Here is a 19,172-nt window from a genome sequence, read left to right on the forward strand (position 1 = left end):
TTAACAATTAACTAATTAACTAATTAACTAATTATCTAATTGTTAATAGTTATTGACTAATTAAACTATTTCTGCATAGTTAAACTAATTAACTATTAACTAATTACCTAATTAACTAATTAACTAATTTCTATTTATCTAATTAACTAATTAACTAATTATCTAATTAACTAATTAACTAATTAACTAAAACTGTTGTCTGTCTGAAACTAACAAACTATTTGTATGTTAAACTAATTAACTAATTAACTACTTAACTAATTAACTAATTAACTAAAGCTGTTGTCTATCCGAAACTAACAAACTATTTGCATGTTAAACTACTTAACTAATTAACTACTTAACTAATTAACTAACTAATTATCTAATTAATTAATTAACTAATTAACTGATTTCTGTTTATCTAATTAACTAATTATCTAATTAACTAATTAACTAACTAACTAATTAACAAACTATTTGCATGTTAAACTATATGCAGTACGCATTATCTATTTAAAGTATCGGCTCTTCATGGGTATTTTACTTTCAAACATTTAATTTATGATAAAAACATCAATGTTTGTAAGTAAAATTCAAAAAGTGCTACAGTAATATCAATATTCTTACTTTTCAAACATTTAATTTATGACCCTATGCCCCTCCCTTTTTGTAAGAATATTACTGTAACACTTTTTGAATTATACTTACAAACATTGATGTTTTTATCATAAATTAAATGTTTAAAAATAAAATACCTATAAAGAGCCGATATTTTAAATAGGTAATGCGTACTGCATATAGTTTAACATGCAAATAGTTAGTTAATTAGTTAATTAGTTTAACATGCAAATAGTTTGTTACTTTCGGACAGATAACAGCTTTAGTTAATTAGTTAATTAATTAGATCATTAGTTAATTAGTTAATAGTTAATTAGATAATTAGTTAATAGTTAATTAGTTTAACTATTAACTAATTAGATATTAGTTAAGCAATTGTCAAGCAAGTAAGGGCAAAATTGGAAGAAAATTCTTATCTCACTTCTACAAAAGCTGTCAAGGAGGTTTCTGCAACGAATTGTTACTGTTTAGGGGAGGTGAATGCAATTTCTAAACCTAGAGGGGAGTCAGTGCAAATATCAGAAATCTCAGGGGAGGTTTCTGCAATTATCCCTTAAATTATTTTCTGCGCTACAAATCTGTCAAAAGATGCTATCGATTGAAACAAGTGGACAAATTGAACGAGGATGCGTAATGGACGGACTCGGGGCACGGACGGTTGCAGGTGCAACCGTCCCTGCCAATTTTGGTCATTATCAACACCATGTAACTTTCTTTGTACATCGTGTAACTTTTTTTTCACAAGATGTATTTTCACAACACATAGTGGTGGGTCCCACACTTGACGCGAAAATCGAGTTACATGGTGTAATCTCAGCCGCACAAAATTTTGAGGGCCAACCGTGCAGGGACGGTCATACTGATGACCGTCCCTGCCCCAAATCCGTAATGGACTTGTAAGTCTCGGTAGACGTGGAGGGACCTACATTTGACTATGACTTGGATGAGGTAAGCTCAAAGGTAAGCATTTTCCATTTTTATTTTGGTTTTCATTTCTTGTACACTCGTAAAACTTTTTTCATTCTACCCCACGCACATATAATATATAATGAAATGTAAATTTTTTATGAAAACATATAAAATATCTATAATGAAAAATAATTATAAAAACATATAAATTATAAAAAATAGCCAATCCAAATGCTTATATTTATATTTATAAAATGAAAATATATAATTCATTCTACCAATATATACACACATATATATAAAGGTATAATGAAAAATAAATTTCTTCTTCATCTTCGGGGCGCACCTACAAACAATAAAACTCTGCTCCACTCAATTCTTTCCTCTGTGTCTTGTGTTTTTTTATTATGATAAAAAACATATATATATATATATATATCTTTTAAGTTTCGCTAATTATTTTCATCTCTTAATATTTTTTATTTTTTCACTAATACTACCTCACAAAAGGCAAAAGGATAAAAATGGAACAAAATTATTATCTCACTTTCTAAAAGACTTTTTTTATGGTACTTTCTCTAACATGGACTGAAGTTATTATGAAAATCTTAAGTTCAAAAAAGATTAGTGCTATTTTTCAAATTTTAGGAGAGGTGAGTGTAATTATCAAAAATTTTAGGGCCGATTTCTGCAATTATCCCTAAAAGCATAGACCAAGACTGCAATAATCCCTCATCAGTCCAGTCCATAGTTCTTCTTCAGGGCTCAGCTACTTAGCAATGAACTCTGCTCCACTGAACTCTTTCCTGTCTTGTGTTTTTGTTTGAAAATGGCGGCATCAGAAGAAGTCAATTTAACAATAAAACCTTTTTGAGGTTTTTAATAATTTCATTTAGCTCCTTTAAAAATTTAAAAATTGCACATAGCTCTCTAGTCATTTAAAATGACAACTCTACCATTAAATATTTTAATGAAATTCCCTTGTTTGATATGTTTATACTTAGAATGAGTTTTAAAAGTCAATTTAACAATAAACCTTCCTTGAGGTTTTTAACAATTTTATTTAACTCCTTTGAAATTTTAAAAATTGCACATACCTTTCTAGTCATTTAAAATGACAATTCTAACTTTAAATATTTTAATGAAATTCTCTTGTATGATATGCTTATACTTAGAATGAGTTTTAAAAGTCAATTTAACAATAAACCTTCCTTGAGGTTTTTAACAATTTTATTTAGCTCTTTTGAAATTTTAAAAATTGCACATACTTTTCTAGTCATTTAAAATGACAATTCTAACTTTAAATATTTTAATGAAATTCTCTTGTTTGATATGCTTATACTTCGAATGAGTTTTAAAAGTCAATTTAACAATAAACCTTCCTTGAGGTTTTTAACAATTTTATTTAGCTCTTTTAAAATTTTAAAAATTACACATACCTCCCTAGTCATTTAAAATGACAATTCAATATTTTCTTTTCTATCTTATAAATCTAAATCGATAATAAAATATCATCAAAAGTATCCTATCGTAGTAATAAAATTATTATTATAATTATTTATCAAATAACAGGTATAGTTATGAAAAATTTCGCACTTTTTTTTATAATTATACTAGATAATTTTATAATTATATAAAGAAATAAATCAAAACTCATTACACAAGTGCATTTTTTGATATTTATTTAAAAATTTGATCAAATCAATATTATTTTAAAATTTTGTTACTAAAATTATTAAATCAAGGAAAGTAAGTGTAATTTTACAAACCTTACAGTGAAATGGATAGAAACCTCAGCGAGGTTTCTGAAATTATCCCTAATTTTTTTTTTTTTGGTACAAAAAACTCCAAAAAATGGCAGTTGAAACGGGGCCAATAATCTCCTATATTTGCAAGTCCTCCCGCTGACCCACCAGCCGCCGGCGACCCCGGGTCATCTATAAAAGCATAGATCAAGACTACCGTAATCCCTCATCAGTCCAGTCCATACTTCTTCTTCAGGCCTCAGCTACTTAACAATAAACTCTGCTCCACTTAACTCTTTCCTCTGTGTCTTGTGTTCTTGTCTGAAAATGGCGGCGTCAGTGAAAGTGCCAAGAATCAAGCTGGGGTCGCAAGGTCTTGTAGTTTCAGCTCAAGGGCTGGGCTGCATGGGCATGTCAGCCTTCTACGGGGCGCCAAAGCCCGAGCCTGATATGATCAAACTCATCCACCATGCTATTAGCAGAGGTATCACCCATCTTGACACCTCCGATCTCTATGGACCTCACACCAACGAAATACTCATTGGCAAGGTACCATATTTGCAAATTTCTGCTGTTGTGAGCTATGCATAAACTCTTGTACTTTTAATTTCTAAAAGAGCATATTTGTAAATATTTTATTTAGGTAAATTATACTTAACCCCCTGCACTTGAAATCTTGTCTCCCTTTGTGCCCCCTTAATTTTTTTGTCAGCACTTAAACTCCATTTGTTTAAATTGTAAGTATTATTAGTCAAATAAGACAATAATATTCTTCATTTCTTCTTCTTCTTCTTCTTCATTTTTTCATGCAATTATTTTTTCAGATGTTTGTCCTCACTTGTAAACTTTGAATGAATTATTTTGGATTTTGATTTTGGTGCATTTTTGTATCAAATGGTTTTTGCTATGAAGTTATTGATTTATTAGGAGCTATGCGTTGTATATTTACACAAATTCTGCTAGTTAAACATTCACTTGAGCAATATAATTCTCTATGGGTGCATTTGATAAAATTGAAGTTGAAGTTTGAAAACTGAAATTTGAATTTGAAGTCTGAATCCATTAAGTTGTTAAATGTTAAATTTGATACATTTAAGTGCGACAGCGTTAAGAGATAAAGTAAATAATTCATCACTTATTTTTTGAGAACAAGTTTTGCTTAAGAAATTTAGTGTTTTTTAATTAATTCAGATCTTCAATGTTTGGTTATCAAATGAGTCTGAATATATTCTGATTTGAATTCATTAACTTTAAGTGCTGAATTGGATTATCAAACAGGATCTATAATTATTAGGTAACCAAGCAAAAAACATGTTTAGGGTATAATAGTAATTAAATTTCAATTTGTCTCGCTATTCTTTGGTAAAGAACTCTTTGATTCATTAATATATTTTTCTTGCCGGGAATCAAAATAATTGAAGTTTTATCTCTACCATTGAGATATGTTACCTTCTAAAAGGAAGGAAAGGGAAGCAAACAAGGGGGAAAAATAGGGAAAGGGCAAAGTGATGATAAATAAAATTGGAGGTAGCAAAAGAAGTCAGTGAATTATTACAAGGGGTTAAGTGTAAATTATATTTATTTTATTAGACTATTTAACCAAAAAGACTAGACTCTTTTAAGGCACCAATCAAAAGTTCCAATTGCTGGAAATAACATAAAAACTTAGGTTTGTTTGGTTTGGTGTTTTTGGAGGTGGTTCATGAAAATTTTATTATAGTTTTTTTTTCTTTCTTGAAAAAATATACTTGTAAGAGAAAAAAAGTGGTTGAAAAAAAGTTGAGAGTTTTTATTTTGATAAATTGTTTTCTAAATAGCTTAGTCACCCTAATTTTTCAATATTCCGACAATGGCATCCATGTGGTGTCAATTGTCAAACGTGCAACAAAGTTGAGAAGAGAAGGTTGTAGGTCTAGCGCATACTTTGAATAGCTCTATCCCATTAGAAGTAGCCACGTAACACGAAGGATTAGAACTCTTCTACCATCTCTTTATTTTCTTTTGTTTTTTCCTTCAAAATTCTACATCATAATGGAGTTGGTAAAATAGTACTATTTTCGTCTTTGAAGTTAAAATTGTCATCAATTTATGGAAAGTTTACTATTTCTCTGATAAGGGATAGTAAAATTTACTTTTTATGAGCGGTAAAGTTTTAAAGATTATGAAAAGAGAATTGTATAAAGGAATAGAAGGGAAAAGAAAGGTAAGAAAATGGATGGATTGTGTTTGGATTGATTTTGGGTGGGGAAAGGAGAGGAAACGGAAGGAAAAGGAAATGGATGGATTGTGTTTTGCTCAGACATCATTTCCATACAAAAATAGACGGAAACAGAGGGAAAGAAAATCTCGTTGATGATTTTCTTATAAAATGCCTCAAGCACCCAAATTTAAACTTGAGTAACCATGTATTTCATAGCTGTAGAACTTGCCATTTGTGAAACCTGCTTTAGATATGAATTGTGGGATGCAGCAGCAGGCTAGGAATGTTTGACTAAGCAACTTATGTAAATATTTTATCTATAAGTAAAGTTCCTCTTTTGCTGTTAAAAAAAAAGAGAGAAAAACCATTCCTTTAAACAGCATATTTAGGTTTTCTTTCTTTCCCATCCATATCTAATCCAAATAAGACAAATGAGAACTATTTTCCTCTACTCTCCTTTCCTTTCTTTTTCACTAGGATGTTTTATTTATTTATCTTTCCTTTCCTTTGATCCAAATGGTTCCAAAAAGGGCACTAATTAATCTACATTGATCAGTTCCCTATTTTTGTATTAATGTGTATGTGCACGATTCTGTGTACGTTCATGTTGTGCTCCAAATCTTGTGAATGAAAAAGCTAGATTGTAAATTTAAGTTGAAGAAACATAAAACAAAAAGAGAAAATGGATTGGGTCCTTTAAGAGTATCAGACTTCTAAACTCCAAGGATTACATAATTTTCATATCCTTTCCTACATAAAGAAGTGGCATAGCCTTAACAATGAAGTGTTGGAAAAACTCCAGAGGGACTGTGCCATCCATGAAATCACAAATCCACTTGCTATATCATGCAATAATGTGTATGTCCTTGATGATTAATATACTGAAACCATGGTTCTAGGCCTTGAAGGAAGGAATAAGAGCGAAAGTGGAGCTAGCAACAAAATTTGCAGTCAATTTGCAGGATGGGAAGTTCGATGTGCGTGGTGATCCAGCCTATGTGAGGGCTTCTTGTGAAGCGAGTTTGAAGCGGCTTGATGTTGACTGCATTGATCTCTATTATCAACATCGAATTGATACACGTGTGCCCATTGAAGTCACGGTTTGCGCCATCTTGCCTTTCTTGTATTTTAGCTCCACCTCATTCTTGATGAAACAAAAGTTTGATCAACTCCAAATTTCGAATAATTCAGTTTCATGTCCATTTCAATTCTTCAAAAATTGCACAGAAAAGTTAGTCAACCTTATGGTCTAGGCTAATCTGCAGTATGGTATAGCTGATTTAGCACCAGGCATCCTGAAAAGTGGAAACAATGAAAATATCTTATATTAGCTTGACAGTCCTGCTGAGGGATATACAGATGGATATCATGCTATACATTGTACAGCTTTCCTTTAGAAGCAAGAGACCTGAGCATTCTCTTTCATTTGAGATAGGCTATCCGGTTGAGTAATGATATGCTATTTACTTACCTTGTCATTCGTTTCCAGTTGGTGCCAAAAGCACTGCATATAGAAGATTTTTAGTCGATATCTAAAAACATGGTACTTATTTTGTTCAGAGTACAGATTTTTGTCTAATTGTGAAAGCCAGCTGCAACTGCCCCATTGACCTCTCCAAGCAATTCAAAGATTTCAGCAGCTTACTTACATTAAGCTTTTATGAAACAATTTCTGTCTTCTTTTTCTAATGTAGTCAGCAAAGAATTGTCTTGTTTTTCCTGAGTATTAGGAAGAAACTTTCTTGCAGTTTAATGACTCAAAATACAGGCAAGTATAAAGGAAATCAAGGAAAATTGACAACTGATAATTGATATGTACGGCCATTATTATATATAGACGAAGTCAACAATGTCATGTAATCATATTGGAGGAGCATTTTGTTGGCATGGTCGTAGAGCTAAGTCATCCGGTGGGCTGTACATAGAGAAGTATCACTGGATGCTTGTTGCCATTTTTATCAATTAGCGATTTCAGTTTGACGTATACTTTGTCCACGACTTCGTTGAACTAGTGCAACTTTTACTTTTTTGCACGTAATATTTTGATTATCTGCCTAAGTATTGAATGTAATAAATCAGCTTTGCATTTTCTTGTCCATTGAAATTCTCTAGATAGGAGAGCTCAAGAAACTGGTTGAAGAGGGTAAAATAAAGTATATAGGTCTGTCTGAGGCCTCAGCTTCAACAATTCGAAGAGCACATGCTGTTCACCCAATAACAGCTGTGCAGTTGGAGTGGTCATTGTGGACCAGAGATGTCGAGGAAGAGATTATTCCCACTTGCAGGTAGTGCATATATTCTGCTGCATTTTCTACATGGTCTAGAAGAAATATGAAGTTCTCAATTCAGTTTTTGGTATAATCTTTCAGAGAGCTTGGAATAGGGATTGTTGCATACAGTCCACTTGGAAGCGGATTCTTCTCTTCAGGTCCAAAGCTGGTCGAGGATTTTACTGAAGGTGATGTCAGAAAGGTATGTGAATAGCCAAAAAGATTAATAGTTTCTATTGTAGTATAGTCAGTGGCAATCTTGCTCAATATCCCTATTCTTATCTATCTGTTATGTTGCTGCACTATTTGATGTCGAATAATTTGGTTGATCTTTTCTAAAACTATCTAATTTAATTAACTTCTATCCAACAGAGCTACACAACTAGCATTTTTCTATCCGACAAGTCTTGTAGTCTTGGATTCCAATAAATGCAGTTTTTGGCATTGTTACAAACTGAACCTTTCGTACAGACAGGATAGAAATTTTGTGCTCTGTATTTTGTTTGAATTTAAAGATAGCACTCGCATTGTCAAATATCATGAGCAGTGGGAGTGTTCTATTTTATGGTGCAAGAACATCCTAGGCATGAAAAAAGGAAGAAACTATGGCATTTTTTAGTAATAGTGTCTTTACAATTTTGAGGGGAAACGGACTTACATTGCAGTGTCATCATCTGGTCTTAGGCACCATGATTTGATGTTTCTATACATCCTGAGTTTGGTTGGTCACAAGTTCACTTGATAATACTGTCTAAGATTGTTTGAAAATGTTTTGGATTTCTATTTTGAGTATCCTCTTTAATGGGAAATGTATCTCAGGATGTACCTTCTACAATTGATGTTTCTTAGAGTACTCAGTCCACCTTACTGGGTTGTTCTTTCCCCTGAAGTTATTCGTAACGTCTTCTTTTGTAGACAACACATGCTTTGCTCCCTTTTGAATTTCTGGCATTACAGTTGCTTAAATTTTGAAATTCATGCAATGCAGTATATGCCAAGGTTTCAAGCAGAGAATTTGGAGCACAACAAGAACTTGTACGAGCAGGTCAATGCGATTGCTTCAAGGAAGGGTTGTACTCCATCACAGCTAGCATTGGCCTGGGTCCATCACCAAGGCAAAGATGTTTGCCCCATACCTGGCACTACCAAGATTGAGAACCTCGATCAGAATATAGGAGCTTTGTCTGTAAAACTGTCGGCAGAGGATATGGCGGAACTTGAATCTATTGCTTCAGCTATCAAGGGTGAGAGATGTGCGTCTGAAGCTGGCACTTGGAAAACTGCTGATACTCCACCTTTGTCAACCTGGAAGTGCACATGAAGACGTAACTTTGTTATGGCAATAATTTCTTCTAGCTATGTGCCTGATGGTGGATTTCACTATATTGAGAGTTAGAGTGATATGTATTTGTTCCAATAAATTTCGTCATACTATTGTCTCCGCGAGGGTTAAGGCAATTAGAGTTATAAGAAGCATGGAGTTTTTTCAGAGAGGTTGTAGTGAATAAAGATCTGGTCATGTAAAAACGTAATATAATTTTTCTTGCAGTTGAATGTATTAAAGGTTATCTATTCTACTTTTGAATGCTACTAATAATAGTTCACGTGTTTTGCACGCGATCGTAATAGCTTAAAATATATTATTCTTAAAATAATTCCTTCTAGCTATGTGTGTGATGGTGGATTTCACTATATTGAGACACTATTGTGTTGAGGGTTAAGGCATGCAAAGTTGTAATAAGAAGAACGGAGTTTTTTTATGTGGTTATAATGATAAATATTTAGTCATGTAAAAGCAGAACATAATTTTCTCTGCAATTGAATGTATTAAAGACTATCTGTTGTACTCTTAAATGCTATAGTGGTTCATTTTTTATGTGCTATTGCTATGACACTTATAGGTTGTCAAACAGCATTCAATTCAAGGCCAATTACACGCAAGGGTTAATTACAATTTCCTCCCTTAAGATTTGGCCAAACTACTAAATGATCCTTGAAGTTTGGTCAAATAACAAATGCCCCCCTATTAGTAACTTCCGTTAAGTATCATAGATGGAATTGATGAAAAGACAAGATAACCATAAGCATTATTAGTTGGACTAGTGCCTGTATTGTATTTTACAATAGGAACGAATTTTCAAACACCCATATATAATTTTATACTCTAACAAAATCATAATTCCTTCCTTTTATTTTAACCTTCTTCATCTCTAACTTTCTGAAAGCTTGAATATGGCAACCATGGCAGCAGCAGTCGAAGTGGATCTTTGTCACTACCGGCCACTAACATTCAATGGTGGATCTTTGTCAAATTTGCAACTGGAACTTGAAATTTTGTGTAAATTATGATTTGATCATCAATTTTGGCCAAAAGTGACCACAAAACCACCAAACAAGTCTGAATATCTGTATCTCGTATTCTCATCACCACTCAAACCAAATTCCACAAAATTTTTATGAAAAATTTATTCATGATAAATAGAATAAAAACCAAACAGCTGCATCTCCTATTCTCATCGCCACTTAAACCACATTCTACAAAATTTGTATGAAAATTATGTTCATGACAAATAGAACACAAACCAGCCAACAAGTCAACAAGAAAACATCAAGATCCCTCTATTCAAGAGCCAAAGAGACGAATCCCATTTCATTTTAAATTTATAGATCTCTAATAACAAAAAGAATCCATTTCACTTTAGATTCTCAAATTCCTCATATTTACCATGTAGAAAATTGGCACGAGGCATATAGCAACTATTGATTTGTACCAATTGGAGTAGAAAAGTGACAAATCGTCCCTGCAATTATGTGCCTTTTTGTGCTTGAAAGCTAACACATGATATTATCCCAATTGAACCCTGTACACACTTATTGGTTATGAAGAAGTCTTTCAAGCGAGGGTCGCTGGCAAATTATATGTTATCCCAATTGACAATCCTAGCTTCAACTCCAGCCATTAAATTAAAAGGATATTTAAATCTAAACCCACTACAAGGTGAAGCTCTCAACTCGAGAGCACTTTCGTTTTTTCTTGATTTTGGTATACTCTCTTTTTCTTTTCTTTTTTCATAATTTTCATTTAATTTCTCCTTTGTTTGTTATTGCAAAGCTCTTTCTTTGATTTTTTCTTTTTTTTCATAAATTAAAGGACAGACAACAACTGATATTTGGTAAGATTTTAAGCACTCCTCGCTAAGTTAAAACTTTACATGCAAGTAAATGGTCAAATTCTCAGTTTAAAATTGTGTTGTCATCATCCGCCTTAAACGAAAATCAAACATCGAATGTATTCCCTAAAAGAAAAAAGGAAATGGCTGACCTTTGCACTTACGTCATCCAATTCCAATTTGAACTTTACATCATCCATCCATTTGAAACAAACTCCTATGGAGATTTTTGTGTATTGTTTCTTTATTTTGACGTTGGATTTGAATTTATTTCAAATCTGGTTATCAGATTTAAAATTTTTTTTGGGATTTTGAATCTGTTTCGATAGATCTTACCATCATTATTGGAGTTTAAAGCCGTTTATTAACAAATCTGACTATTGCAATATGCATGAAAGGGAGCCCCCACGTGAATGGGCTGGTGGTTGGCGCCTCTTCCTCGGGACCGTCAGGTCCTGGGGTCGAACCTCTGCAGCAACATCAACTTCTCCGTGCATCTAACGTGCTAGGTCTGGTTGGGGCGCTAGACCGGGCCGAAGTGGGATTAGTCGGGCCGCCTTTACGGAATTGACCCGGACACCCACTCCGTCGACAAAAAAAAAAAAAATGAAAGGGAGACAATTTTTAAAATTTCTTGTATTTTTCATATCTTTTCATAATTTTTCAGATATATTGCATTTGTTAAATTACAAATATGCAAGTTTTAGTGCATATTAAATTTGCCATTAAGGTAGCTATGTAAACTAGGTCTGGTTGGGGCGCTAGACCGGCCGAAGTGGGATTAGTCGGGCCGCCTTTACGGAATTGACCCGGACACCCACTCCGTCGACAAAAAAAAAAAAAAAAAAAAATGAAAGGGAGACAATTTTAAAATTTCTTGTATTTTTCATATCTTTTCATAATTTTTCAGATATATTGCATTTGTTAAATTACAAATATTCAAGTTTTAGTGCATATTAAATTTGCCATTAAGGTAGCTATGTAAATCAAATCATGCTGACCGATTTTTAGCAATTCGTTAATGAAATCTGTTTTTTATAAAAAAAAAAAACTTAAATGTAAATTACTCTTCGCCGTTTTATTGTCCACTTTTCAATTGTCAATAACTCTTTTAAGATATTTTGCAATACAAAAATCAACTGAAACCAGTAGACTCTGCCATTAATAGCAGTATTCCTATCATGTTTTTGAATATTACTCATACATCTAATTCATCCCATTTAGAGAAAGAAAAAAGATGAAAACAGAAAGATATAAAAGTCACAAAAAACACAAATCTAGTTCAGAATTTGGCGGTGACCAATTGTTCTGTAGAATTAGTAGGATAAATAGTTGTCAGATTTTATAACCCCTTTTTGGTCAAATGTTATTTAAATTCATAGTTGGATGGTGAAATATTATTTTTAATATTTAGGTCATTACAATTCCAGTAATTTAAATTACCAGTTACTATCATCATTGGAAGAAGCACATTGAAGGAATGACACTCTAAGATGGCTACAGAATTTTTCTAGTTGGTTATACAACATATTAATATTCGAAACAAAATTCTAATCACACAATTGTATTTGATCTCAACTAGCCGTCACTACTTTAAATTGGTTTGGATCGCAAGTAATGCCATTACTTTATGTGAATCAAATATGAAAAATGCATGATATATATGAGGGAAAAAAAATAAAATGTACTAGTTTTCAATTTCTTTGTGTAGAATATTTTCTTGAATATTAATTGTTCACATATTTTAGTCAAGGTTATTAATCAACCTGGACCTAATCAACACCAAACCTAGGGCAAATTTGTTGAAATATTGCCAAAAAGAAGTTCAAAAAATAAAATCAATTTTGCACGAGACTAATTACATAATTAAATAATAAAAATTTAAATAAATAATCCCAAACCAAATCTAAAATAAATTAAAATACCTTAAAAGTGTTTTATCCCAAAGCAAATATAAAATAAATTAAAATAGTATAAAAGTAAAAAAATAATATAATACATTATTTGTCCAAACATAATAATTTCAACTTCACAAAAGTTAAATAAATTCATTTAGGATTAAGTAATTAATGCCTTTGGAAAAAAAATAACTTAGTTTAGCTAGATAAAATACTTTTTATGTTTATTAAATTATTTTTAATTCGTAAACGGATTATCGGGTCACCCACGGATTGATCCAAATTCGACCCGTTTTCTTTTCGGGTTCACCGGGTTTGATCCGATTCTGACCCGAACCCGCGAAACCTCAATCTAAATCCATTAATTTCGTGTTAGATTCGTGTCGTATTTTCAGGTCGTGTCGAAAATTGCCACCCCTGATTAAATTGCCATCCGTGATCCATCCACTATAATAAGGGTATTTGGAGGCATACAAAAGTGGTGGGCTCACTGCTTCTGAACCTTTACAATTGGGTTCTATTTACGTAGTGGGAATTTGTTTTAGGGATACGTACTAAGATAATTTTTTAAAAATTAATTAAAAAGAATAGAAATTTAACTATTTGAATTTCATATTGCTATCAATTTTCTCCTCCAACAAAAACATATAAATCATTTGTTTAACAAAACCTTATCGATTCTTAGTAGCAAATTATAGAAAAGGGTTAGCTATATTGCCAAAACAATTATGTTCTTGCCAGGGCAATTTCACTCTAAATAATAGTAATACCCTCACAGACCAAGATTAATCATATTTTGTATTGTAAAGATCCACGGAATAAAACAAGCGCCAAAATTGAAAACTAATCTAAAGTGGGATTTGGCTCATCTCTAATTGATTCTCTCTCCATTTTCTGCAGTACCCATCTAGATGTATGACACGTATCTTCATTTATAAACAAGAGTTAGGATTAGTTAAATTTAAATTGACCTTGTCCCTTCTTAGTAATTGAAGACGTGTTTCATACATCTAAATATGCATTGTACGAAATGAAGAAAGAACTCACGAGAGGAGCCAAATCCGTCTAAAGTTATGTCAGCAAATTCTATCATATTTTATATTGTAGATTCACAATTAGATGATTAATCATTTTTATAGTTGAGAAGGCCAATCTGACATCGTCTTACAAATTTGTTCTTTTTTCGTTATGTAAAGCTTGCAGCTTGCACGTGTCCTAGTTTTTGCAAGGAGAACCACGTTTGTTGTTACTTGTTACCCTTACTTTCTCATTTGCCTAAAGTTAACTAAGCATTCGCCAGCATGTGTGATGAAAGGCCGGGGGGGCATGACTTGAAAAGATTATTAATTAACAGTTAATATCCCTAACCTATAACAGACTAATTGTGACATGACTTGCTGTAAAAAATCATAATCTCAACCTTTGGAAGTTCTGTAAAAATATAACATACTCATTTATAGTCTTGATATACTAAGCACAAAGTGTTATCGGTAGTAATAAAGAGAAATTTTCCATTGATTCGCAATAAATAGAAGGCGAATTTACCCTAAAGAGAAGCGCAAATAGATTACGAGTTGAGGTCCATTCTCATCAATTTATCGCAAGTATTCAGAACAAATCATAGTTGAAACTAGAAAGTAGAATGAATGCAGATGCAAAACAGTTCCTGAAATTTGGGCCTTATAAGATCAATACCATGTGGATTGAGCTGAGAGTGAGTCCAGACTGTGGCATGAGTCTACTTTTCAGCTTGAGAGTAGCATATGGACCTACGTTTTGTCCCTCAGAGCCCAGTTTTTAGGAAGCTGTTGAACGGGCCCTTTTCCTGTTTGTTTTGTTGGTTTCAATATTTAATCATTTATGTGTTTCTTTTGTCTTAGGCCTGATGTTGGCAAAATGTGATTCCTGTTTTATTCAATTAAATTTCATTCATGTATTTAGAAAAAGATAGATTAAGAGAGATTACTTTTTTTTGATCTTCCATCACGAAGAATTCAGTTAGTTGCTCTTTTTCTTTTTTTTTTTTTTAACTATGAAAATCTCCAAATCTCTTTTTTTTTTCTTTTGATTATACGTTAATTCGCCCAAAATTAATTGTATTAGTTGTCTAGGTTCGCTTGTCACAGCCTATAAATAAAGGCATTGATAATTTATCCCTAGCTCTATATATCCTAGGTAGGAATTCAAAAATGGAAAATTAAATATCCATACAAACATATCACCTTTAAAGCTCTTTGCAGAATCAATTATTTTACTAATGCCCTTTCCAGCAACTAGCTCAAGCAGCAGAAAAACCAAGTTGCAGACATCCTTCTTAAAGGAACTTATTAAGTCTCATATTTCATTCTTTGCAAAAATTCTCCAATTTGAAGAAGTAAAATATGATTCTGAAAATTTAGCAAATCTCAAAGTCGGATATCCTAAATCCAAACCTAAGATTGAGCATACATCTTCAACCAATTCTTCCCTATTTGGAGTACTATTCTATCCTGTTTTGAGCAGAAAAGAGATGATGATAGAGGTTTCCTTTCGACATGAATTTCTAGACCACAAGTCTGTTGTTACTTCCCAAATTGGGCTGTCATATTCTTCCAAGAATGATTGATCTCAAACATAAATTGTTAATCAATTCTGTCAAAATGATGAAGTTTGAACCTCAAATAGGGAAGAAAAAAAAGATAACAAAATACACCAACAACAAATTGACACATGTTTGAAAAGAAATACTAGTACACAACCATCACTAAATAAATGCAGCAAAACGAAATTACACAAAATACACCAACAGCAAAAATATCTGAATAACCTTTAAGCGGCCGTGCATATTGATAAAATGGTGCACGGTGTACAAATCTCATTAAATTGATTGTTTCCACCATGTCTTGACAAGAAAAGAGCCATCGATCCTTTCAATTTTCACCTCAATCTTCCACAAAAGCACCAAAGAAAGCCAGACCACACAGATGACCATCACACTCCCTGATGATATATCATCACTAATGATTAGAGCAATAATTAGTTGTTTGTTCATCAATTTCAGTGTGCTCGTGCACGCACTACAGGCAACTGAAGTAGTACAAAAAAGCTACCAAAGTGTCAATATAAATTAAACTCCCTTAAATGAAAAAAGCATGATTATTTCTACAAGCCAATTAATGGTAACGGCAAAAAAAATTACCAGATATTGCACCAGCTCAATCTATGATGATGATCTTCAGATTCTCATTTCCATTATATTCCTGTGCTTCTTCAATTTCCCGTACTAAAGATTTGACGCCATCTCCACAAAAACTCACATTAATTGTTTCAAGAGTAGATGTACGCCCTAAACAAGCAGGCATCATTTCCAATTTAGAAATGCTTCGGAGTTTTAATTGCTGAAGGCACGGGAAGTAATCATCACTGTCAGGGTCTGCCTCTGTCCACTCCACAATCCATGCATTTTCCAAAGTCAAGGCCCTGAGTTTAGGGAATCCTCCTTCCATCAGCTCCCATTTTTGGCCCTCCATTGACTGGGCTCTTAATTTGAGGACTTCAAGATTGGGTAGTTGTTCGATCAATGACATTTTTCCACAGGGTAGATCGATATTTTTAAGAGACAACTTCTTCAAATTCTTGGGAAAAGAAAGCTCAACATGCTCCCGTGAACCGAAAAACTGGTAGCCCCCTAAGGTGAGTGACTCTAGGCACATGCCAGAGTCAAGACCCTGAGTTTAGGGAATCCTCCTTCCATCAGCTCCCATTTTTGGCCGTCCATTGACCGCATTCTTAATTTGAGGACTTCAAGATTGGGTAGTTGTTCAATCAATGACATTTTTCTACAGGGAAGACCCAGACCGCCAAGACTCAACTTCTTCAAATTCATGGGAAAGGGAGGCTCAACATGTTCCCATGAACTTGGGCAGTAATGGCCCAAACAGGTGAGTGATTCTAGGCATGCTAGTTGACTCATGTTGCAGTATACTCTGTTTTGTCCCCCCAAATTGCGAATTTTAAGTCGGCGAACGTTGGGAATCCTTCTCAACAGGTTCTCTCCCCCTTCGTCAAGAAAAAGAAACAGAGTAGAGAGTGTGTCTAAATTGGAGAGGTTTTCAACAACGTTGTCATTGGAAGAAAGACCAATAACGACGCCACCCTTCAAACATACATGCCTCAAATTCCTCATGTTCCAGATGCTATCTGGCAATGACACCATCGCATGAGAATTTAGACTGAAGGTTTCCAAATGTGAGAGCTTGGCTATAGATGGCGGAATGAATTTCATGTGCCAAGCTGTAAGGGCTAAGTACCTCAAACAAAGAAGTGATTCGACTTCAGTTGGAAGCTCCTTCAGCCATAGGTTAATGCCCTCTAAATTCAAAACTTTAAGATGTTTGTAGATGCAAAAAAGGAAGGAAATGTTATGCAACATAAACTCCTTGTATCCTGGAGTAGCATGGAAGAATAGCAGACTGGCTAAATGCGGACAAAATAGCCTTGACTTTATAAAATCTTCTTCACTGGAGCAAATGGACAACCGAGGTAGGTTGGGAGGCTCATTAAAGGTAGAAAGCTCATCATATCCTCGCAAGACCTGAAGAAATTTCTTTTCTTTCGCCTCGTCCTTACAGAACTCAAATATCAAATCATGAATGTAACAAGTTTTGACTCCACCAATGGATCCGCTTTTACTTACCATAACTAAGTTTCGACCAATAAGGTCCATCAGATATTCTTCTGCAATGACCTCTGATCTCTTTCCTTCAATTTTTTTCACAAACCCTTCTGCAATCCAGAGGCGCATCAAATTCTTGGCACCAATTTTTTCATCTTCTCGAAATGCTGCAAAATACAGCAGGCATGCCTTCAAGTGATATGGTAAATGCTCATAACTGAGCTCCAATGACTTCTTCCACTGGTCTGTACCAGACACCGTGGTCGAAGTTAAACTTTCAGCAAATTCTTCCCAAACCAAAATATCATGCTCTATAGTTGCTAGAATTCCAGCTACAACAACAACTGCAAATGGTAATCCCCTGCATTTTTTGGCAATCTCCATCATGTATCCATGCAATCCTTGAGGACAATCTTCTTCTCCAAAAACCTTCTTCAGCAGTAGTTCAAAACTTTCTTTCTCACTGAGTGGGTGAAGATAGTGAGGTTCTCCACCATATTGAACCTCTGAAGCTACATTAGAAAATCGACTCGTAAAGATGATTCTACTTCCATTCTTGTCATTGGGGAATGCAATTCTCAGCTCATTCCATACCTCAATGTCCCAGACATCATCAAAAACAACAAGATACCGATTCTTCAATAGCCTTTGATAGAGCTTTTCAAGCAACGCATGTTCATCCAGATTTTGAAACTCATCCTTCCTAGAATGTTTGCCATCAGAGCACAAAATTTGAAGCAACACATTTTTCATGTTAAATTCTTGAGAAACAGTACACCAAAGACGAATGTGGAAGTTACAGATTACTGACCTATCATTGTAAACTTTTTTGGCTAAAGTTGTCTTACCAAGCCCAGCCATTCCCACAATGGGAACAATTTCCACCTGTTTTGATCCGCTTACAAGTCGGTCAATTACTTTTGCTGCCTCATCATCAAGACCAACCATGACTTCATGGGTTACTGGCATTTTACCTTTTGATAGCATGCGGCTGGAAGTCTTGCTAACTTCTGGTGCTCTTAAGCTATGAAAGGAAGGAATACTTTCAATAATGCTAGAGCCACTGATCTGATCCTTAAAATGCTTGATATGGATGTTGGTCTTAGCCAGCATATCATAACAGTCAAGGGCATCTGTGGACTCTGAGAAGCTAACTTCTCCTCCTTTCACTCTGTTTAGAGAAGGCGAGCAAATTATAATGCCTGCCTCACTAAGAAGAGCACCAATTTTTTCGTTTTGTTCATCCATTTTCTCCTGATGCTCCCTTAAAATGCTTCTCAAGAATCTCAGTCCTGCATAGAGTATTACCATTTCATCTTTCATAGAATCCATAAAACTTGAACTGCAGCAGAACAGCTCCCAGAGACAACCTGTAAGAGAATCATTGAAGTTGTTCAATATCTGCTGATCCATCATTCTATTATGCAATGATTTTGAGGATCTTGTAGCTCTAAGAACTTCCATGTAAATCTCATTGTAAGCACAAATTTTGTTGCCTAAAATAAAAGACAAGAAAACTTGCACAAATATCAAATTTATTAAATTAAATAATAAGTAGGCTACAATCTCTGAAAATTCTTGAATCAAAGAAATTAATCCCCTGATTCTTTTCTTCGAATAGCTTCAATTGAAGGGCCGAAAAGACTTGTTCTCCAATCGAAAGGGTGTTTCCTACAATTTCGGCGTAGAAAACGATTGATTTGATGATGGCGTCAAACACTTGGAA

The 19,172-nt window shown here is 33.8% G+C and overlaps 2 protein-coding genes across 2 annotated transcripts; one reads left to right on the forward strand and one right to left on the reverse strand.

Moving 5' to 3' along the window:
• Nucleotides 1–3,402: 3,402 nt before the first annotated feature.
• On the forward strand, nucleotides 3,403–9,304 carry LOC113767049 (auxin-induced protein PCNT115-like). Its single transcript, XM_027311220.1, has 5 exons — nucleotides 3,403–3,803; nucleotides 6,354–6,554; nucleotides 7,567–7,739; nucleotides 7,824–7,926; nucleotides 8,713–9,304. Exons 1-5 carry the CDS (start codon nucleotides 3,582–3,584, stop codon nucleotides 9,043–9,045), a joined length of 1,032 nt encoding a protein of 343 aa, XP_027167021.1. The 5' UTR covers nucleotides 3,403–3,581; the 3' UTR covers nucleotides 9,046–9,304.
• A 6,257-nt stretch (nucleotides 9,305–15,561) lies between these two features.
• On the reverse strand, nucleotides 15,562–18,910 carry LOC113766083 (putative late blight resistance protein homolog R1B-14). Its single transcript, XM_027310309.1, has 2 exons — nucleotides 15,971–18,910; nucleotides 15,562–15,771 (listed from the first exon to the last, which is right to left on the reverse strand). The coding sequence occupies exon 1, from the start codon at nucleotides 18,908–18,910 to the stop codon at nucleotides 16,475–16,477; it is 2,436 nt and encodes an 811-aa protein (XP_027166110.1). The 3' UTR covers nucleotides 15,562–15,771; nucleotides 15,971–16,474.
• Nucleotides 18,911–19,172: the final 262 nt, after the last annotated feature.

This window comes from Coffea eugenioides, chromosome 3, assembly GCF_003713205.1.
Source record: "Coffea eugenioides isolate CCC68of chromosome 3, Ceug_1.0, whole genome shotgun sequence".
Taxonomy (NCBI): Eukaryota; Viridiplantae; Streptophyta; class Magnoliopsida; order Gentianales; family Rubiaceae; genus Coffea; species Coffea eugenioides.